The sequence below is a fragment of the Bubalus kerabau genome, chromosome 8, assembly GCF_029407905.1.
Source record: "Bubalus kerabau isolate K-KA32 ecotype Philippines breed swamp buffalo chromosome 8, PCC_UOA_SB_1v2, whole genome shotgun sequence".
In the NCBI taxonomy this organism is placed as follows: Eukaryota; Metazoa; Chordata; class Mammalia; order Artiodactyla; family Bovidae; genus Bubalus; species Bubalus kerabau.
In genome coordinates, this window is record NC_073631.1 from 99,199,275 (window position 1) to 99,221,982 (window position 22,708).

Consider the following 22,708-nt stretch of genomic DNA (forward strand, 5'->3'; position numbering starts at 1 on the left):
GAGGAAAACAATCCAAGTTCCCACAGGCATGAGAGTGGGTGTGGAGGTCCATTCTCAGCCTCCATAGATGGTCACATAGGACTAGCTTTTTTCATAACAGGACTTCAGTCCACAGAGAGTGGACAGGACTGGGGAGTTAGAGACATCAGAGGGAGTCAAGGGGAGGAACTGAACTCTCACTACTGTAGATTTTGGTTTTGATCCATCTTGCTCCTACTCATCTCCACACCCCAAAGAGCTAATGATCATTTCTCCCTTCTCTCCCGGCCATCTCCCCTTCCCCTTTCTGGACTTCCCCCAGTGTGGCAGCTGGCTAGTTCAGGAGCTGGGGAGTTGTAGGAGTCCCCACCACACACACCCTAGAAGGTGAGGGACATTCTCCTTTTGTCCATAAGCTCTAAGAGCCTCTGCTGTTAACCCGGGAAGATGTCAGCGTCAGTCATCTATTTATATGAACTTCTCATCCCTGCCCTCCCCATGTCTCTGAAGGCCTCCACTTACTGTTCGGCAGGGATGTAGCCATCCACCAAAGGGCTACACTCCACGCCCGCCACCTTGACGTGGGAGGCGATGTCCCGGAATTCCAGGCCCAGGTTCTCCCCTCGGATGGTGACCTTGGTGCCCCCTTCCCGGGGGCCTGTCACTGGGATTATCTGGAAGAAGGAAGCACAGTAATCTGATACCAAAACAGAGCATCACCCCCCCTGCTGATGGCACAGGAAGAGGCTCTTTCCCTTCTACACCCCATTCTCTCCACCCAATTCCTTGAGTTGAGTTCAAGTCCACAAGGGCACCCAGGTCTGGGACTGTGGATGGGCAGAAGCTTCTGGAAGAATAGTCTGGGTGTTTTAGGAACAGGGTTCAAAGACCCTTATTCCTCTTCCTGTTTCACAGAAGAAGAGATAGAATGTGATCTGCAATGTTACCGGGTAATTCATAGGAAATTGGAATTAAAGCCTAAGGCAATGGCACCCCACTCCAGTACTCTTGCCTGGAAAATCCCATGGACGGAGGAGCCTGGTGGGCTGCAGTCCACGGGGTCGCGAAGAGTCGGACACGACTGAGCGACTTCACTTTCAATTTTCACTTTCCTACATTGGAGAAGGAAATGGCAACCCACTCCAGTGTTCTTGCCTGGAGAATCCCAGGGGCAGGGGAGCCTGGTGGGCTGCCGTCTATGGGGTTGCACAGAGCTGGACACGACTGAAGCGACTTAGCAGCAGCAGCAGCATTTATTTGGTGGTGCTAGTAGTAAAGAACCCGCCTGCCAATGCAGGAGACATAAGAGATGCAGGTTTGATCTCTGGGTCGGGAAGATCCCCTGGAGGAGGGCATGGCAACCCACTCAAGTATTCTTGCCTGGAGAATCCAATGGACAGAGGATACTGGGGTCTATGTCTATAGGGTCGCAAAGAATCGGACATGACTGAAGCCACTTAGCAGCAGCTGCAGTATTGCTTGTGTTAGTTCCATTCTCAATGAAAATGAACAAGCCTCCTATCCACCCACATGATGGCATCCACCCACCTTTCAAGATCCTTGTCAACAGTCACTTCCCCATCACTAGATGCTCTCTCCGTCTTTCTCCACTGAAATTTTAGGACACCTTTGTATGCTCTTTTCATCACAGCATTTGTGTCTGGTTCTTCACACTGCCATCCCCCTGCCCCCTCCTCTTCAGATCCTGAGTCTCTGAGAGCACAGACAATGGTGCCTCCCTTCTCCTCATGGACTTTCTAGTGATAGCACCATAGTTATTTCTTGAGTTGTAATTGTATTGAACACCCCAACTATCCAAGGATCTTCCTGGAGTTAGAAAAATGTTTGTCACAGCTCCTCTGTCATTATCTGGTTTGGTTTCTAAGGAGATGGGTTTAATTTAGACTTTATTCTCAAAAACTTGGCCAAAATGACTGGCTTTCCCTCCTAAGACATCACCACTGATGCTAAAAACCCATGATTGGAATGCTAGAATTCAACAACCAAGGGCCTGCTTTGTGGTGGGGACTCCATACACGTCATGTGATTTAATTGTGAGCCCACACAGTAGTGACCTGAATGGCAGAAGACACTCCATGCCAGCCTCTCCTGGCATCTGACAGACCAGAGAAGGGCCCATTTCTTATTCTTGGTGCCACTGAACACCAGCGCCTGGCTCTTTGTCAACGTCAACGGGATCACAATTGGAGGAGTCCAGATAGGGTACTTCTTAATATTACCTACTCTTTCTATCCTTCCAGGGTTACAAGTGGGGATTTCATCCTGGCAGGAGGGTGAGAGATGGGGAAGGAATAACAGCTTTGCTGGGCTTTCTAGGCTGCTCACCTACAAAGGTCAAGACACTTCTGCTTCTCACATGCATAGGTGTGCAATCTGTAAGTGAGCATACATGAGGGCAAGGGTTTGCGCATGCACATTCCCACTGCAGTGAAAAAAACAGATTCTTTGGAGACAGGTTTGGTTCTGTGTGAGGAAGGTGGCCAGAGAGAGGGGGGTGGGTTGGGCAGTCCCTGTCCTCCCCAGATGCCTGCCCAGCCAGTCCGCAAGGCGCCGCTGGCACCTGGCAGCGGCAGCAGCATGATATTCCAGCTCTGGCCTGCGGTCCTGAAAAGGGAATTTTATCTCTGGCTCAATCCTCAGGTGCCCGGGATCCCCAGAGGGCAGATACCAGTATGTAGCCAGTAAAGAGCCTTTGTCGCAGGGAGATTTGTTTCATTTGCTGTCTCCTCCCTGTGATTTTCTTGGTCTCAGGCCAAGAAGAAAGCAAGTCCCATCCTTTTCGCCAGACACACCATTAGCAGTCCTGTGAGGCAGCCCCGGAGGATGGTTTCTTGCAATGGGCTCTGAGGGTAGAGGGTGGCTGGAAAGGAGGGGCCCTCATATAGAGGTGGGACAGAGGCATCCACCTGTCCGCCTTTTCCAAATAATTCTGTACGTAAAATGCGTAAGTATTGTTCCGTGGTTTGGGAACTATTGTTGAGATTCTGACTCATGCAGGAAACTGAAGTCAGGACTGAATGAAGCTCTCTTGACATCTGGAAAACCAGGATGCGGTGAGTGAAGTGGGGAACGTGGCGGGGCATTAACGTGGGGGAGGGCCCACGCCCGGGGGCCACGCCCAGGAGCGGGGGCCACGCCCAGGAGGCTGCTTTGAGGGAGGAGCTACTCACTCAGGAGTCAAGCCCCTTCCTGTTTCACACATCCCTACTGTGCCTGCCTCACTTGTGAGGGGAGGAGCCAGGGAATGAGTGGATGTTCTTCTGCCTTTGTAGGGCGGAAGACAGCAATCAAGAGACCTGCTTTTCAGGACTCCTTTGATTTATTCTTTGGTCAGAGTAGATCTCAGTGTCGATCTTTTATGTAGGAGAGGGTGATAATAGCCCCCAATTCATGGGTTGCATTGTGTCCCCCTAAATCCGTATGTCAAAGTTCCTAAATCCCAGCATCTCAGAATTGTGACCTTTGGAGAAAGGGTCTGTATGAAGGTAGTCAAGTCAAAAGGAGGTCATTTGGTGGGTTCTAATTCAATATGACTGGTGTCCTCATAAAAAGAGATTTGCACAGAAACACACATAGAAGAAGGACGATGTGAAGAGACACAGGAAGAAGACAGTCACCTACAAGCCAAGGAGTTGTTGTTGTTGTTTAGTGGATAAGCCCTGTCTGATTCTTTGCAACCCCAAGGACCTTCCCGACCCAGGGATTGAACCGCGTCTCCGGCATCAGCAGGTGGATAGAGGAGCCTGGAACAGACCCTTCCCTTCACACCCCTTAGAATGAACCAACCCCGCAACACCTTGATTTCAATGTCCAGCCTCCGGAACTGAGAGACAATGTGTTTCTATTGTTTAAGGTGCTTGGTCGCCGCAGGCCTAGGAAACCACACCGCAGGGTTGCTGTGAGCCCAGATGCGGTGAAGGACAGGCGGCTATCCACAGACTCGAAGCATCACACAAACGTTCAGCCTGTAACTGTGGGCTTCCCTGGTGGCTCAGTGGTAAAGAATCCACCTGCCGATGCAGGCTCCTTGGGTTTGATCCCTGGGTTTGGATCCCCTGGAGGAGGAAATGGCCACCCACTCCAGTATTATTGCCTGGGAAATCCCCTGGACAGAGGAGCCTGGTGGGCTATAGTCCCTGGGGTCACAAAGAGTCAGACATGACTCGACGACTAAACAACCAGCAACAATTGCTAGAGTAGCAGATGGGGGCGTGTGTGACACTGCCCAGCGCTGGATGCCCAGCGTCCACTCACTCTGGACGGGCAGGCTGAGCTTCCTCCTCCTCTTCTTCCCTCTGTCCCTGCTGTGGCATTATCATTATCAGCACCAAGCACCGAGGCACCTACTATGTGCTTAATCCTGGGTGTCAGGAGTCGACATATCAGACACCGTCCTGTTACTGAGACAGGCATATCTCTTCCTTATTTTACAAGAAGAGTAAGGGATTCCATCCAGGTAGGGGGTACCTTAGGGGGTTGTCCTGAGGGAGTGTGGCTGTCAAGACACCAGGGCAGTGAAGGGCTTAGATACACACTTAAACAATGATTTTAACAATGTTGATGATGAACGAGGAGGAAGAAGGTGATGAGATCCCTACGAGCTGGGCATCAGCCAAGCATTTGTATGAATTTACTCATATAATCCCTGTCCCTGTGCTGGGAAGTGGGTGCTTAGACTCATGGCACAGGTGAGCAAGTTGAGGCCTGGAGATACGGCGAATTAGCGCCATGGGACCCAACAGTTAGTTGGGATTAGCTGATGGCACAGGGATCTCTGGGACCCCAGTATCTGCATCTCTAGCTCTGCCCTGCCCATCGCCGCTCCTGGCCACACTGCCTGTGTCCCGTCCATCCTCCTCACCGTGCTCCCAGTCTGTTTCTGTCGTCTTACAGCTTAGGTCTTGCTCTGTGTTCACCCTGAAGCCTCTCTGCTCTGACCTCTGCCTCTCCAGGGCTGGCCATGCCCTTGACACCCACGCAGCCTGGACTTATGGGCTGACTGCTTAATGAGCTGCCGCCGATGAAGCGTCACAGGCTCATCATCAAGACTCCTAGAGACCAGGAAGGGGAGTTGAGGACTGCGAGTCCTTCCTGGCACATGGAGACGCCACAGGACAGCTGAGTTGCACCCTCTCAGCTCTCGCCTTCCTCTGATGTGGGAAGGGCCTCTGAGCCAAGCCTAGAGCTGCTGCAGATTTGCAGGAAAACGAGGCTACTCACAGCCAGTTGGGCACCTGGTGGTCACTGGGGTGCCGGCCACCATGCCAGGCATGGCTTTCAGGGCCCAGGCCACCATGCCAAGCATGGCTTTCAGGGCCCAGGCCACCATGTCAGGCGTGGCTTTCACGGCCCAGCCGGGGGGCAGGACAGGGCCCAGCGGAGCACAGCTCACCTCTGTGATGCGGGGGTTCGTGCACTTGCTGTTGGTGCTCGACAGCTCCAGCCACTGGCTCTCGTGAACAGGGCAGTGCTGCCGGAGGGTGCACTGCCCTTGGCTCTGGCACCAGCCGCATTCGAAGTCTGGGTCCGCCTTGAGGCACAGCCCACAGCTCTCACGCATGGCCCCACACTTATAGAGGTGAACTGCAGGCAGAGGACAAGAGGGGTTTGGATGTGGGGGCAGGCAGGGGGCAGCCAGGAATGTGGACCGGGAACGCAGTCCTGGCCTCTGTATGGGACATGGGCAGCCTTGTCCCCTCTGCCTTTTGGATGCAAAAAAGGCTTGGGCAGAAGAACATGGCTGGGAGGTGAAGTCTACCCCATAAGCAGGGACCTGGTTAGCTAGCTGCTCCCTGCTAACCCTGCTCCCTCCACTGCACTCCCAGGAGCTGCCCCCCACTGGAGCAGTCACAGAGCAGCGGTGGTGCTGGGGAGGCGTGGAGGGTGGGCACGGAATGGCACCGCCCTGAATGGGAGCTGTTCCTCCCTGCCCGCCTCCCCGGCCCACCTTCCGCACCTTTATTCTGAGCCGGGTTGTCAATGTTGAAGTGCCCGTTCCACACAACTGTCAGCTCCACCGGCAGGTTGTTGATCTCCATCCCTTCGTAGGAATACTGCGGCCAGGATGGGAAGAAAGGAGAAAGCTGGTCACAGAGATTTCTATGGGGTGAGGCGTGCCCATTGTTCAGCCTGGTACCCACAAGAGTGCATGGGGCTCAGGACAGGCCAAGACTGTGTGAGCGTGTGTGTGTGCACGTGCAAGCACACTCAAGCACACACACATACACGCATGTGCAAGCAAGGTGGGAATGTCTGTCTCAGGGGATCAGAGCAGGGGGTCAAGAAGCTAAGCCGGGGAGGGGCCAGGCCTGGGTGGGACACACATTTGGAATGTGGGTTCACGGAGCAGACTACAGGAAGTCTTGGCCACCTTCTCTGGACAACCTGTTCCTGCCAGCTGAGCCTTTCCCTGGATGTTTAGGTGAGAGAGGAGATTGCTTCCCACTGGGTGCCCAGGTGGGAAGTTCTGACCTTTAGGCCTTGCCAGGCCCTCGATGCGATTTGGGAACTTTCATTTCTAGTACATGTTCAGGGGAGGTGGGCACTTTACCAGGGAACTGGCCAAGCCTGATCAATTCTCAGGCAGGGAGAGAAGGGGAGACATGGGGAAGAAATGAAGGGGCTGCTCTCTTTAGGGGTGAGTGGCTGGGGGTTAAACAGAGAAGAGGATGGATGAGAGCTCAGAGGTGAGGTGGGAAATGCTGAGGTCATCCTACAGCACAAACCTGGAAATCTGGGTCAAGACACCAGAAGCTCCAAGATCGGGCAGAGGGCCCCAGCCCCGCCGCTGTCTGTTGGATGGGGAGCTGTTCCAGGCCTCTGGACCCTGTTTCCTGACCCAGCTCTCCTCTAATGTCCCTGCCCCTGCCCCAGGCTGGGTCTATCCCAAGGAACTGTGGTGCTAAGGGGGGAGGCGGGGACGTGGGAGGTACAGCCCCCAGCATGCCAGCCCCCATCTGCCTTCTGCCAGCATCCCCTTCTCCATTCCCAGAGAAGGAGGGCAGGCGGCAGGAACTTGTTAACCGCTCAACGTAGTGCTTCCAATCCTACCTGGTGATTTTCTCATTATTCCACTGGATTCTGCCCACCATAGGGGGTGGGATGGGAGATTGAAGCTAAAACAGGTTTTCCGCGGAGGAGGCACTGGGGGTGGGCAATTTGTTGGAAGAGTTATGTCCAGGGGACTTGGTCTGAAGTTGTGTTTGCAGAGCCTGCAGGCTCTCTTAACGCGGTTTATGTTTGGAGGGGCTGGGCCATGGGGATGTGCGTGGCTATTGTGGCAGGCAGCTGACGCTCTGTTTCCCTGAGGGGAAGACAGCGCAGAAACTTGGAATGCTCAGGCTGCAGAAGGTCTCGGGGGCCTCTGCTCTGCAGCCTATCTGTGGGGGCTTCTAAAGGAGATGTTATCTTAACCTGGGAAATTGTCCTATATTCCTGAGTAACAGAGCGCGCTCCATGACAAGCATGCTGTGACCTTGTCCTCATACAGAATCACAAGCAGGCTCTACCCTAGCACACCAGAGGTTTTCACGAACTCTTTGCTGATGATGCCTGGCCCAGGGAACCACATGCAGTGTTTCTCCCCCAGTGGTGGTGGTTTATACCACCATCCACACTCTTACATAATCTCCCTCTTGACCGATGACTCCTGGGCCAGGGTCAGAGTTTGGGCTGAGCCATAGAATAAAGCAAAGCTTCCTACTCCTGCAGAAATAATACTGGAGAATATTTTTGTCATCCTGTAACTCAGCTGATGATTCATAAGCTTTCTGCCTTGCAGGCCAGTAATCAACTCCCCAGAGGTTAAGTGTTTTGCATCTGGGTGGGTCATTCCAAGTTGCCCTGAGTTTTCTTAAAAAAAAAAAAAAAAAAAAGGACTGCTTTCATCAGAGTCATGGGGGCCTCAGGGGTGGGGAATGAGGTCTACTAAATGCAGATTCCAGGGCCCTACCCAGACCTGCTAAATCGGAATCCCTAGAGACAGGAGCACTTCCAGGGAGGCACTCTAGCGAGCCTGGTGCTGCTAAAGAGAATCTAGAGAATCACTGCTCCTCGCTGTCTGCTAGCAGCAGGAAGACAGAGGCCTGCCAAGGGGGATATGTGTAGGAGAGGAGTGGGGGGTCAGGGAGGCAGAGAACACTTTCCAGATACCCCCTTCCCAGTTCCTCCTGTGGTCAAGCTCCTCTGCCTCATCCTTCCTATCCCCCTCCTCTGAGACCCCAGTGGGAGACAGATGGTGAGAACCAGTGTGAGGCCGCCCAGACCTCTAGGAAGGATGCTGGCAGTGCCTACATCGGCACTGGAGCCAGGTTCCTGCCGCTCAGGTCTGGGTCTGGGTCTGGCCCAGGGGTGTGTTGGCCAAAGACCAAGAGCACCTTCAGGGCCCTCTGCAGAAGGACCTGAGATCCCCAAGAGCGCGAGGCAAGACCGACCACCCATGTGTGCTCGGCAGTGTCTGCATGCACGAACGTCTTGGCATGCGTGTGGACGTGAGGAGAGGTCTGTGCACCCCTGTGCTTTCAGACGTGTGTGCGCCCGTGAGCATACATGGGCACACACGTGTACTGCTGTGAAGGGACTCCGCAGTGACCGGCTGTGTGAATGCGGGCAGAGGATCTGAGTTTCAGGTTCTCCACGTGAAAAATAGGAATTACAGACAGTGCGTACCTCACGGGACTGTCGGGAGGGTTCGAGACAACTGTCCGATGCTCTGGGAGGTACAGTGCCTGTCACAGAGAACGGGCACCAAATATTACGGTGTATTTGAATCTGTGTGGGTACACTGAAGGGTGCTGCGTAAAAACACACTTGTGTTCCCTGCGTTTATGTTCATGTGGAATAATAGCACTGCCTATTGAGTGTTTATGTGCCAGACACTCAGTACGTACGGAGACATATGCAGATGAGAACACTCATGTGTTCAGACGTGTGTGTACGTGTGCGTGTATATGCACACATTTTCTTTTTGAAGAAAATAGAAATTATAAGGCTTTAAGGATCAGAAGTTCTGGGCATTGCTTCCTCTTTCTCCTTCCCTTCCTGAGATCTCAATTCTGAAATATTAACAGAAATCATTAACCGCAGTGTTCCCCACCGCCCTCTAGGTCTCCAGGGAAGCCAGTCTGCTTCCTGGAGATGCCCCCCCCTCCCCTTTGACCTATATCCTTCTGGAAGCAGCCTGCTGGGGAGCCTGGACCACTGGTTCCCATCCCCTAACATCCCCACCTCCACTCCACTTAGCATTTATACAGCTCTGTGTAATCAGTGGGCAGTTAATCTGCACAAAGCCCAGAGCTGAAGGAAAAGTGTTTCAGGCTCCCAGGGGCCAGGAGGTTAAGTGTCTCAATCAAGAGCTGGCTCACCGTGCACGGCCCAGCTCACAGATAACGTTACTCATTCCCTGTGAACCTCAGTTTCCCCGACCTTCTACAAGCAAAGACAGGACCTCTGTATAATTTGGAGATTCTTCCCTCCAGCCATTCCTCTGTCTGAGATATTTTGGTGGAAATGTCTATCAATTCTATCACCAACATAAGATGCCAGGGCTTCCCAGGTGGTTCTAGTGGTAAAGAAACTGCCTGACAATGCAGCAGTCGCAGGAGACAGGGGTTCAATCCCTGGGTTGGGAGGATCCCCTGGAGGAGGGCATGGCAACCCACTCCAGTATTCTTGCCTGGAGACTCCCATGGACAGAGGAGCCTAGAGGGCTACAGTCCAGGGTCACAAAGAGCCGGACATGACTGAAGCAATTTGCACGCATGCAAATGCATATGTGTTGCATCCACCTCCAGGACCTCAGAGGCTCAGCAGACACACTCCCAGCTGTGTTCCAGTAAAGCAGGAAGCGGGAACATGTCACCCCATCCCCATCGGTCTCCCCATCCTTGTTTTGCACACAGTAAACTGGGGCACCACAAGGAGTCGTGAGGCTCCCCGTGGGCGGGTGGAAGCTGGGCCTTACGTCTGCAGTGTAGCCAGCCCTCCACCTCTCTGCGGCCCACTGACTATCGTGATGGCCAGTGACTGCAGGGCGGGACTGGGCGCTATTCTTAGCAACACTTGGCATTTCTGGAGCCATAGTCTAAAGGAGGCCTCAAACACCCACAGTTGCTCCCTCCTCCCCCCTGTTGCCTGTGAGCTGCCCTGATTTTCCGCCTACAGGCCCCCAAGGGCTATGGTGATTGGCCCAGGGCCTGTCCCCACATAGTGGGCTGGAAGTGAGCTGCCTGCCTACCAGCCCTGGGGTTACCCCGTGCAAAATGTTCCCATGTCTCTCTTTTCCATCTCTCCTCTTCTGCTCTCCTCTGAGACCTCTTGGTCACCCTCCTGTCTCTGCCATCAGAAACCAAGGGTGTGGGGGCAGGGGTTGGTTTCTCTGTGAGAACCTTCTCTCCTCCTGCCCCTACTCCAGAGAGCTCATTTAGGAAACAAAACAACAGTGACTCTCTTTCCACCATCCTCCCTGAGGCAGAGCAGACCCTACTATAAAGTGCTCACTGCTGGTTTTGGCCTAACCTTTGATGAGGGGTGTGTTATAAGACTGGGCTTAAGTTCTAAATCAGCTATGACTTGCTGTGTGACCTAGGGCAGGTCACCTGCCCTCTCTGGACTTTGGAGATCCCCTCCCCGCCTCCGTCACAGGATCAAGTAAATACTCAGGTCTCGTCCTGCCCTGAACGTTGTTTTCTATTACAATGGTAAGGGAGGCTTGCCATCGACAATGACCCCAATTTTTTTTTAAGGAAGTCACTTGACAGTAAGCACCACCTTGGCCCAGATGGCATTTCAACTGGGATCCCACTGATCCCCCTGAAAAGAGAGGCTCCTGATAAGCCTTCCTGAACTGCGTGATTCCAGCAGGTCCTGGACCCTCCTAGAACTCACTCTTTGTGGGGTACACCTCCTGTTGCCTCAGTTTCTAAGACTTTAAAATGGTCGAGAAATAAATGCTCCCATTACCTTCCTTACTATGGTGTTGAAGTGAAAAAGGCAGGAGGAAAAAGGCTATTTTGGGAGCAGGGCCTTGGAGGCCCTGAGACTGTCCATAGGGGTGGGGAGGCCTCCAGAGGATCCCCAAGTCAGGGGGCCAAAGGCCAGCGCAGGCCCTCCCCACTCCTGGGGGGATGGTAAGGGGAAGATCAGGAGCTTAGAAGTCGCCTCCTCTCCTTGGCAGTCAGAGCCTTGGGCTCCAGGCCTCCAGCCACAGTGTCACATTTCTACCATGGATCTGGTGCCTCCAAACTCCTGGAGACAGATCCGCAAGTGCCTGAGCCTGTGTACCCTGGAGGCTGGCTGATTGGGCAGGACTCCGTGGACCGGGGCCTCCGGGGACCAGAAGCAGATTTGACCATCATGCCCTGGGGCATCATGCTCTAGGATGAGAAATTCCTACACAAGCAGCTGAGTGATCTGTGATTTCTTAGCTTCCGAGAATTCAACATCAGACCAGCAGGTGCCCATGCTGGGGGTCAGCAGTGCCTTTCCTTATCCCACTGGTACTAGCCAGCACTAGGCACTCAGAAGGGGCATCACAGAGGAGGAGACCTGGCCCTGACCTGCCTGGCTATTACCTGGGGTAGCTTCCTGTATTCCACAGAACTCAGTCTAGCACAGGGCCCTGAAGCCCAGTGACTCAGAGGCCATGACTCTTTGCTCTCTCCTGACGCCTCTGGGGCCCGGATCCCTGGGGCAGCTTCTCTGAGGACACAAGCCTGTTTCCTCTAAAGCCTGAAAACCTACTGCTGGGTCAAATGTGGGACTCAGGCTTACTTTTCCCACGGGATGTCCTCATTTGGGGAGAATCATTTGAGCTGGACCCTGGGGGGCCTGCTTGGCCTCAGGATTCATGAGAAAGCAGGAGGCATTTAATATCCCTTGCAGGTTTAATCTGGGGTGCTGCAGAAATCTGCAACACAGCCTGGCCACTGGGGAGGAGGGAGATGTAGACATGAGTGGTGGGCACACATCTGTGTGGGTTTCAGAGGTTGGGAGGTTGATCGCCAGGAGTTGCTAAATGATAAGCAACCCTGGGCCAGCATGTTCACCCCTCGGAGCTCTGTTCACCCCTAGCCTGCTTCCTGCCGGAAGAGCGGGGTGCCCCGGGAAGAGCTTTGTCAGGGGCTCTCCCGGTCCCACGTCACATCCTTAATTACAGTCATCACCTGTAAGTACCCAGAAGCAATGGCATGAGTGACAGCAGGCAGTGCGGTAAAGGAGGGCACCCCTGTGCCCAGGTCTGGCCCTGCCACTCACCAGCTGTGTGACCCTGAGCAAGAGTGGGCTGGCACTGGGGCCTCTGCGGACCAGAAGCAGATTTGACCATCACGCCCTGACGGGTTACCCTGAAGTGAATGGAGCCTAAGGGTCAGCTTTAGGGCCCTGCACGAGCCTGCACAGACCATCCTAAGGCCTACCTGTGTATCTCCTTTGAATTGATGCATTTCATTCTTAAAGAAGGTCCCCCAAATTGTACAACTCTCAGCCCCACAAACCCAATCCTGTCCCTTCTTCTGGGCCTCCAGTTTCTCTTCTGTACTGTGAAGAAGAATCTAGGTCTCATATAGCTTGAAAATGTTACAAGTGTTTAAGTCTACTGTTTGTCTCTGAGCATCCGGGTGCATAGAAGTAGCCCAGAAAGAGAGAAGGTCAAAGGCCATCAGGGGAGCCGACAGACAGGCAGGGGGTGCCCCATTAGGGCACATTGTGTGGTGACCAGGGATCAGGCAAAGGCTGTTGGCAGTAGAGGGCAGCTGAGCCATAGTTGGTCCAGCACGGATTTAATGTGGATTTCTAAATACTGGGCCGGGTTCGTGTGGATCTCCGCGGCACAACCCCGGCCAGCTCCCTCCTGTTCCAGCATCTTTGTGGATGCTGGCCTGGCTCAGAAGCCTCATGTGCTGGGAAACAGCCTCTGTGTGGGTGTAAAGGCTGATGGGGGTGGCCTTTGTGAGCTCAGATGAGACCCTCGGGTCAGCCCTGGTAGGAAGTCCGGGCCCAGAGTTTCCAGAGCTCCTCTCAGGAAGGAGGACGCAGCCCTGCAAACAAATCTAAGCCCACAGACAGTGTTTAGCGGCCCCATGGCTGGCCCCCAGCCCCTCGGGTCACCACGACAGAGCCACACCTGCAGGCAAAGGCATAGTGAGCTTGGCTGGGTCAGCAGGGTTGGTGGAAGTGGTGGGAGGGGAGCTGAACAGTTCTGCTGGTGTTGGGGGCAGTCCTGCCCTGCTGAGCTGACTGAGGCCAGGAGAGAGCGGCGGGCAGGGGTGGGTGCAGGGGCAGGCCTGGGCGGGCACTCACGGAGGTGTTCTGGCACTGCACGCTGGAGCTGTTGAAGCGCAGGGCGGGCACCCTCTGCTCGCTGCCCTGGATGTTGAGGACGCACTCGTAGCCACGCTGCCCCGACTGTGGCTGCGGGAGGTTCTTGGCCTTGAGGGTGATGGGCTTGATCACCTCCACGGGCACCAGGATCTTGTCCACACGCAGCAGCTGGGGGCAGTCCTTTGGACAGACAGCGAGGCTCAGCTGGGGTACAGGGAGCCCAAGGGGCAGGAGCCCCTGACATCACCCAGATGTTCCACATCATCTCACCCCTCCCAGGGGCTCCCCACATAGGGCCCTCTGCACTGCTGCCCACGCCCAGCCCCCAGCAGACAGGCAGAGGGACTGAGCACCCCATGTCCTAAGTCCTTGAGGCACTCCCCATGGAGGTTGACCCCCACCCCACTCTCGCCAGCCCCTGTGGTCCAGACTCCCAGTGGTACCCTCTCAAGGGTGAGGGTTCTACCCTGGCAGACAGAACTCTGCTGGCTAGGGGTCCTGTCTCATTTTGGGCTGCCAACCCCCTTCCCTTGATTTCAGGCTGCCAAGCACTGGGACAAAAGGACCCATGCCAGCAGCCCTGCAGTGACTCCAAAGCCTGGGATCGAGGCTCTAGAACATCAGTCTGGACCACGGCCCAGGTGGGTGTGAGAGGACCTTCCAGAGGTGGGCTGAGTCTGGCATTTGGGGATGTTCTGGAATGAACCCCAGAGACCTTTGAAATCCAGAAAGCTTCTGCCTGAGCTCTAGGGATGATCTGACCCCAGGGAAGTGCCCCTCGGCAGACACACATTGAGCTCCCTCTGATGGGGCAAGCCACTGATTTCTGAGCACATTCAGGGATGGAAGAGGTGGATCACTGGGCCCCTTTTCACTGGGCAATCAGCTCTGTCCAGAGAGGGCTGGGGGCAGAAGGGGGTCAAGTAAGGAGCATTCTCTGCCCAGCATATGCTCTGCCCAGCTGGGAGGTGGGCGCTAGCATGTGGCTGGATTCTCAGGAGCTGGTTGGAAGAGAGTCTTGGCCTGGGCAGGAGTGAGGCCCAGGGTCAGGTGGGTTTTCCATGCCTAGATTCCTCCCAGCATGATACTCTTTGGGGCAGGCCCACCAGACAGATGGCTCTGGGCAGGTCAATGGTCAAAGCAAGGCTCATACATCCTTCATAAGGATGCTGCCTCATGGGCTCACTGCAGACTCTCAGATCCCCAACCTCAGCTCTCTTCCTCAGTAAAGTAAGGCAAGACAGAGGCCAAGGGAAGGCCTGAGACCCTGATGGGAGGGGTCCCAGGCAATCAGGCACCCAGGAGCTCTGTCCCTTGGGTCTGAAAGCAAACATGAGCCCCTCAGTCACTGAAAACTGGAGGGAGAAGAGCTCTAGAGCCACTGAGCTTCTGACAAGCCATGGAAGCCTGACCACATTACACATCCGTCCCCACTTGAGACTCAACTTCCTCATCTGTCAAGTGGGTGGAATCCAAGGACCCATTTGGCTCTAACCAGTCCTGATTCCATGATTAGGGTGGTCTCACCTCCATTCTTTCCCATGACCCTGTAGCCTTGCCTTAGGGGAACACCCCAGGACCCATTAAACGAAGCCCCTCCTCTCTTCCAGGGTATCCACTCCTTTAACTCGAAGAGAGGCCAGACCAGGAGCAGCAGACCCAGCTATCCACGTCTGAGTTTGCATCCAAGAGAACTGGAAGCAGGGTCTCCAAGAGATACTTGATGCCCACACTCATGGCAGCATCCTTCACAACAGCCAAAAGGTGGAAACAACGGAGGTGCCATCGTAGATGAATGGATAAGCAAAACATTATATAGACATGCAATGGAATATGATTCAGCCTTAAAAGGAAGGGAATTTAAACACACTCTAAGTCATGGGTGAATCTTGAAAACATTCTGCCAAGTGAAACAAGCCGATCACTGTGGACAAACACTACATGATTCCATTCACATGACTACCCAGGGTAGTCACATGCATAGAGACAGAAGATAGAACAGGAGTTTCAGGGGGAGTTAGTGTTTAATGGGTGCACAGTTTCAGTTGGGAAAGATGAATAAAGTTCTGGAGATGGATGGTGGTCATGGCTATACAACAATGTGAATGCACTTTTTCCACCACTAAACTGTACACTTAAAATTGGCTAAGACAGCAAATTTTATGATATGTGTGTTCTGACCCAGTTTTAACTAAATAAAACAGAGAGGAGCAGCAGGAGGGGAGAAGGGATGGAGCCTGAACCCTGCTTCTGGCCTTGAAGCTCAAGAGCATGTGGGTCTCCGGGACCTTGAGGTCCCACGTGGACTAAGGGTCTTAAAGGTCTATCCTGTGCCCTTACCTCTGCTGCTATTTCAGCCCCTCTGCTCGGGCAACAAGAGAACACGGGACACAAGACAAACGATTTTGTGAAAAGGATGAAGTTCAGGTTGGAGTGGGAGATGTGTGATGCTGGGAACTCAGAAGAGAAGGCCGATGCCAAGTGGGGACTGGTGAGCCCGAGGGGTTGGGCCCATCCTGACTCCACTCTTTCCTCCTCCCTGAGACCATGGCAGCACTCCCTCTCCAAAAGTGGCACAAGCCTGACCTTGCCCCCTGCTACTGCAAGGAGATCCAACCGGTCTATCCTAAAGGAAATCAGTCCTGAATATTCATTGGAAGGACTGATGCTGAAGCTGAAACCCCAGTTCTTTGGCCACCTGATGCGAAAAATGGACTCACTAGAAAAGACCCTGATGCTGGGAAAGATTGAAGGCAGGAGGAGAAGGGGACGATAGAGGATGAGATGGCTGGATGGCATCACCAACTAAATGGACATGAGTTTGAGTAAGCTCCGGGAGTGGGTGATAGACAGGGAAGCCTGGCGTCCTGCAGTCCATGGGGTCGCAGTTGGACACAACTTCATGACTGAACTGAACTGATACCCACATTTGCCCCAGGAGCCGCATCTGGGGATGTATTTGGACTAAGAGGAGTAGAGTTGGGATTTCTCATCTGTAAGTCCTACAGGAAAATACGGCAGCTCAAGAACAATACAGCGAGGGTGTCTGAATCTCAGAGTCCTCTCAGTCAACCCAAGGATCCCTTCTACTTCGCACAGGAGAAACCAAGGCAGGGAGAGGAAAAAATAACAGTTCAGTGTCAGCAGATGCACTGGCAGCTAAAGAACTCAGATGCTGACCTGCCATCTTTCTTCCTCTTAATGAAAGAGGCAAGTTCTCCCTGGCAGATAGGACCACCTTAGGATGGGGTGGTGGGTCAGAAAGATCCCCCAGAGAGTTTAGGACTAGGGGCCTTCGAAACCCTCCTGTGGAGAGCTGGATCCTTGCCTGGGGGCTGGACCCGTTCTGGTCTGGGATGGAAGTTAAGCCTCTCTCTCTTCCCCTGTAAGATTCTCTCTGAGATTTGTTTTTTAATGAGTCCTCCTTGCCAGTGGCCCCATAAAGGCCTATTTTGCATATAAAAAGCTTGGCGGCTCTGAGACTAACTTCATTAATAATAATTGGAGAGAGTCGGGGCTGGGCTGGGCCCATTTTCCTCTGGTGGCGCTACTGATTGACCACAGTGTCCCTCCTAATTGAAAGTAAAATGGCAATTTCTCCCCAGGCAACCAGGCATGGAGGGACCACTGCCACCCGGCTGCCTCCGCCCCCACACCCCAGACCCTGCCTAGCCTCGTGCTGAGATCCCAGATACAACACCACCTCTGAGTCTGCTCAGGGGAAATTTCAGAGCAGACTTCCACGTTTCTCCACGAAACATTTCTCTGAGGCCCTGTTCCCCAGCACTCCAGCCATGGTCCTCACCTTTGAGCTTTCTTAACTAAAAGAACCTGGTTTGGGAATCCTGTACAAGTGTAAGTCCGTTTTCTTCCTCTTGCTAACTTCTGTCTTGTTCACTGTTCACTGTTCAGGCTCTGAACAGTGCAGGGCTTCCCTACCAATGGGGACTAAAAACCCGTCCCCATAGGGTCATTTGAGGGGATTTCATGAACTACCCTGTATAACACGTCTGGCACAGAGGAGCAAGTGCTCAAATTTAAAAAAAGTTGGTTCTTTCCTCGTTCATCCATCTCAGCTCAGGCTGCACCTGGTCTCTCAGCTACTCCCTTTTTCTAAGTCTCCTGCTACCCTGCTCCCACCTCACCTCTGTGTTATTTTGTTCTTTTCCACAAACTCGCATCAATTCCCATGGTCCAGCCTATCCACCCCTTCTTGACTTCAGAGCCTGACAATTTCAACAGCTCCAAGTGCCCCTAACACAAGGCAGACAGGTAGAGAGGTCCCAGCTCTGTTCACTGCTCATCTAGCGGCTGTCCCCTCTTCCAGAAGGTTCCGTGTGCTCTGAGAGGACCTCAGCTAGCCAACCACATGGCTTTGGACAAGTTCCCAAACCCTCTGGGTCTCCTCACCCATAAAATGAAGAGGCTGGTTTGGATTCAGTGAATTGTATGGTCCCAGTTCTACTACCAACCCAGTAGATGATCTGGGACACATCCTCACATCACCTTTCTGAGACTCAGTTTTCCCATCTCTAAAATGGGGGCAAACAATGCCTGTTCAGGTAGCTCACAGCCTGGTATTCAAAATGTCAACCACTGCATGCTGGAAGGCGGTGGTGGGTACTTTGTGGGGGAGGTTCGTCTCCTGGAAGTGCCATTTACCTACTAGGAGGGAAGTATTTTAATAACTGATATATTGAGAGTGAGATGGTTGGATGGCATCATTGACTCAATGGACATGCATTTGAGCAAACCCCAGGAGATAGTGAAGGACAGGGAAGGCTGGCATGCTGCAGTCTGTGGGGTCACAAAGAGTCGGACATGACTGAGTGACTGGACAAAAACAACAATGTTGCAACCTGCATAGTCACACTGGGGACACGGCTCTGATAGGCAGTGTGGATACCGCTACTCTGGCTCAGACAATCAACACGCTGCAAGGAGTACAAGGCTTCACCCCGTAACCCACCATTTCCATCACCTTACACACATTTTGTCACGTGCTATCTTGCTTCGTGGCACAACACATATGATCACCCCCATGTCCATGAGCAAGAAATGAAGAAGACCAGTTACCTCACTCAGTTCCCACAGTGACCACGAACAAGACACTCCCATCATCATCTCACATTCATCCCCACATGATGACCAAACCCCCTTACAATTGAATTCCTTAAAAACATTCTGCCCTTCTTTTTCCAAAGAAGATATTTCTTTAAACAATCATTTGAAAGGGCCAGCTCCCGGAGAGTAGAAAACACCTGCATTTAGCAAGATTATTTGAAGACTCATGCCTATATTAAGAGCCAGATTCCAGGGGAGGCTGTTTTGCCCATGACGACATTCTGCAGTCCTAAGAATAAGCTGAGGGTGGGGAGAAGGGTGCCTTGAAGTGCAAGAACATCTTTAATATCTTGGCTTTCAGGAAGAGGCTCTGGTGGACTCCAGGTCCACCATCTAGCCTTGTGCATGTTTTAGTTTCCACTTTTCCACTGAAATGAACACGGAAGTAAAGACAGCATGACCAATTATGGGGCAGCGTCAACCCAAGCCGACGCATGAGGGCAAAAAACACGCCTTTCTGTCTACCATGTCCAGCGTGTCCTTGGCTGCTTTATACAGAGGTTTCATTGCATATTTAAATAATTGAACAAGGTCATAAAGAGTGTTGCCCAGCTGGAGAGGAAAATCTGCCTCCAGGGCTGGTGGTGCCTGGGGAAGGGGTGGTGGTAGGCTGTGGATTTACAGCCCCTAGTGTGTTTACAAGATGAGGACTCTAATTCTCTCAGTTGTTACTGCAAGACTAGGGGGATGTGATGTTCTGGGGCGGGAGGAGGGGGGCTGGGTGGGGGCAGCACAGAAGGGTAGCTAAGGAATAAGTAATTTGCAGGTCACCCCTCCCCCCATGTCACCTCAGCCGCCATCAATTCCAAAGCCAAGTCAGCCCCAGCCTCAACCCCCAAATTTACACTCACCTTCTCAGACCCAGGGTGCCCAATACAAAAATGCAGTGCACCATATATTTTCTTCACTGTTCCCCAAGTTTATAATGCCATTAGCGTGATCTACGGTGGGCCAGTTTATGGAGAGAGCCAAGTAATAATACAAAAAGGAAATACCCATAACCTTAAGCAGGGGGAGGAGCAGATGAGATTGATGGAAAGTGCAATTGAGTGGAGAAATGGCAACCCAGTAATAGAAACCTGCAGAGGGGGCAGGGGCACAAGGGGCGAGCAAGTTCTTGAGCTGGGTTTGGCTTTGTTTTCTCAAAGGAGGGTGAAAGGCATGGCAAGGGTGGTTTCGTTTCCCTGAGTTGGGTCTCGGGAATAGTTCCTTTGCAAAAAGGGGAGCAGAGTCCCTGACAAGGAGACCTGAGCTCCTTCAAGTCCAGCTGGGGGACAGGCCCTTGGCCTGCCTTATCTCTGGGCATGGGGCTTATTTCAGCAGCCTCTCCCAGGACTGGACTTTCCCTGCCTTACTAATTCTGCAGTCCCGGGGAGGACTGACCTTGGGATCTGCAGGTTTCCCAATATCTGTCTTGGCAATGGATTCATCTCAGTGCTATCAGGGTGATAGGGGACTTGGGGACAGGCTTTCAAGCACAGCTTTGGAAATCAGATAGAATTCATTTTGCCTCTTCTGATCTCACAATGGTTCTCTGGAGAAAGGCTCTGGTTGAACTTCAGGAAGAGAGGGACTGCAGGAAGCTCCTCTGTGAGCCTGCTCATGGGCGCTAGGTGGGCCTCGCCTTCCTCGCAAAGCTCAGCCAGGCTGGAGCCTAAACAACACAGCATCAACTGTAGCTGACTCTGTCGTTGAGTGTAGATGATAAATAACAGCAAAATAGTCCTTCGAGGATAAATTCTTCTCATTGCATGTGCTTTCCCATGGAAGTTCGCCTTTGTTCCCCAAGAATCATAGTTATTAAGTGTGTGGGCTTGATGGGGGGCTCAGGTCACCCAGCAGAGGATTCCAAAACCACTTGGAGACCGGCGGCCCCTCCCTTCTCGGTAAAGGCGAGAGCATGGCCTTGTTGGTAGCTGCCCTGGTGAAAGGCCATTCCTGTGGGAAGCCAGGAGTCTCAGCTGATACTGGGAGAACAAGACTGAAAACTCTCTGATCCCACTTCAGCTTTCCCTCATCTTCCTCTTCCTATTCTTGTCGGTACCCGGGATCTGGCAGCTGATCTAAAGACCCAGGGTTGTTATCACAATGCCATCATTAGTTGAAACAAAATCATTCCTTGTAACTGGAATACAGTGACTATAAACGACATATGCTATTGGGCATTCTATTTCTAATAATTGTAATTACTGGAGAATACTTGCCATTAATATAATAACAACAATGATTGACCAGTTCTCTGTTCCAGACCAATAACTTCACCTGAATGCCCTCTTTGTTCAGGGGAAAAAAAGAGGTAATTCAACATGCATGGTGATAGTCAGTCAACAAAGCCAGTGTTGAAACTGGAAGACACCTGGATGAAAATCTTCTTAGGGATACAGGATGCTGCTGGGGAGTAGAAGGGCCACCTGGCAGCCTCCTTCTTGGCTAACAAAAGGCCTCTGTCTACATCCCACACTCAAAGGTAGAAAGCAAATGAAAACCTAGGGACTTCTAGAAGAATGGCTGGGCCTGAGTCTCCCCTTCATTCCCAGGGTGTGTTTGGGCCTGGAAGTTCAGGGCTGCTACAGACCTGAGGCTATGTGAGCCCCTCGTTGGGCAGAACTGGGAGACCTAGGCCACCCTTGGATACCCACCTGGTAAGGCCACTTCCTGGACGTGGGTTTCTCGTTGATGTTCTCCAAATTATTTCCACTGATAATTACAGAACCTCAGCGATCACGTGGACCAATGGTCCCGTTTTACACGTCTCTAAATACAGATCCACCGGTCTCTTGTGTGTGTGCTAGTCCTTCAGTTGTGTCCGACTCTTTGTGACCCCAAGGACTGTAGCTTTCCTGGCTTCTCTGTCCATGGGCTTTTCCAGGAGAGAATACTGGAGTGGGTTGCCATGCCCTTCTCCAGGGGATCTTCCCAACTCAGGGATCGAACCTGGGTCTCCCATTGCAGGCAGATTCTTTACTGTCTGAGCCACCATATAATTTTATATACTGTTAAACCTCCCATCAGAGAAGGCAATGGCACCCTACTCCAGTAGTCTTGCCTGGGAAATCCCATGGACGGAGGAGCCTGGTAGGCTGCAGTCCATGGGGTCGCTAAGAGTCAGACACGACTGAGCGACTTCACTTTCACTTTTCACTTTCATGCATCAGAGAAGGGAATGGCAACCCACTCCAGTGTTCTTGCCTGGAGAATCCCAGGGATGGCGGAGCCTGGTGGGCTGCCATCTCTGGGGTCGCACAGAGTTGGACACGACTGAAGCGACTTAGCAGCAGCAGCAGCAAACCTCCCATAATTCTTTGTGTGTAGGAAATGCTCAGCAGTGGGTAAGGCAGGATGAGAGGTGACCTGTGACAATGTTTCAGAGTACCATGCCATGAATAAGCTCTTCCCCTGGCATGGAGACTGTGTTATTGTGTCTGGAGGCTTCCTCAAAATCACCATTCAAATGTGTAAGTTTCTTTGTTACCCATTATTCCTGTTACCAGCTCTTCTGAGAGACAAAAATATAGAAAACAAAACAATGACATTAAAAAAAAATCATATTTCCATTAGCAGCCAGGACTTTTTTTTTTTTAAATCTCTGAGGACAATGACCTTCTTCTGCTGACCTAAAATGGCTCGAATCAGCCAATAGTCCACAGATATTTACTTATTTCTTTTCTCCTTGGTACAGTCTCCAGGAAGACACTGTTACAACAACCATGATGAAGTGGTGAACTCTGGCCTCTTTGTGTTATATTCAAAATAGTCTGTTATTGATCTGGGTATAGTGCAACCTACAAGTTTGGACCAGGAGGAGCACAGCTTTACAGCTTCCTTCTCTTGAAATAAATAAGCATCCAAGAAAAAGAGAAGCCAATGTTAATTCCATTCAGTGATGTGATAAGAGAGGCATGGTGTTTCAAGTTATCTGGGAGCCCGTCACTGTGCTGGCTTGCCATAACAATGGTGACTGGACTGTAGTGGGTTAGTCCTTCTCTTTGCCCCTCCATCCATCACGCTCCTCCAGGCTTTTTCTTCTTTCAAGGACCCTGGTGCCACACCCTCTGAGGTTCCATGAATCCCCAGTGACCTTTGCCACAACCAGGTACAGATGAGAGCTGTGCCTGGCTTGTTATCTGGGCACTTGAAAACATTGTTCTTTTATGGAGATCACTGAATGGCACTGGGAAATGTGGTGGGCTCTTGCTTTATTCTTTTCTGTTTTTTTTTCCCCCCTCTTTCTGAGTAGCAGATGCCAGCTCCTTTTACATATTTAAAA

At 52.4% G+C, this 22,708-nt stretch overlaps 1 protein-coding gene across 1 annotated transcript in view; it reads right to left on the minus strand.

Moving 5' to 3' along the window:
* Positions 1 to 22,708, minus strand: part of PLXNA4 (plexin A4) — a 475,557-nt gene that overhangs the window by 67,535 nt on the left and 385,314 nt on the right. The window contains exons 10-13 of the mRNA XM_055590947.1: positions 13,297 to 13,497; positions 5,957 to 6,053; positions 5,393 to 5,583; positions 502 to 653 (exon numbers count right to left, since the gene is read on the minus strand). Coding sequence (XP_055446922.1) covers positions 502 to 653; positions 5,393 to 5,583; positions 5,957 to 6,053; positions 13,297 to 13,497 — 641 coding nt within the window. The remainder of the gene's footprint in view (positions 1 to 501; positions 654 to 5,392; positions 5,584 to 5,956; positions 6,054 to 13,296; positions 13,498 to 22,708) is intronic.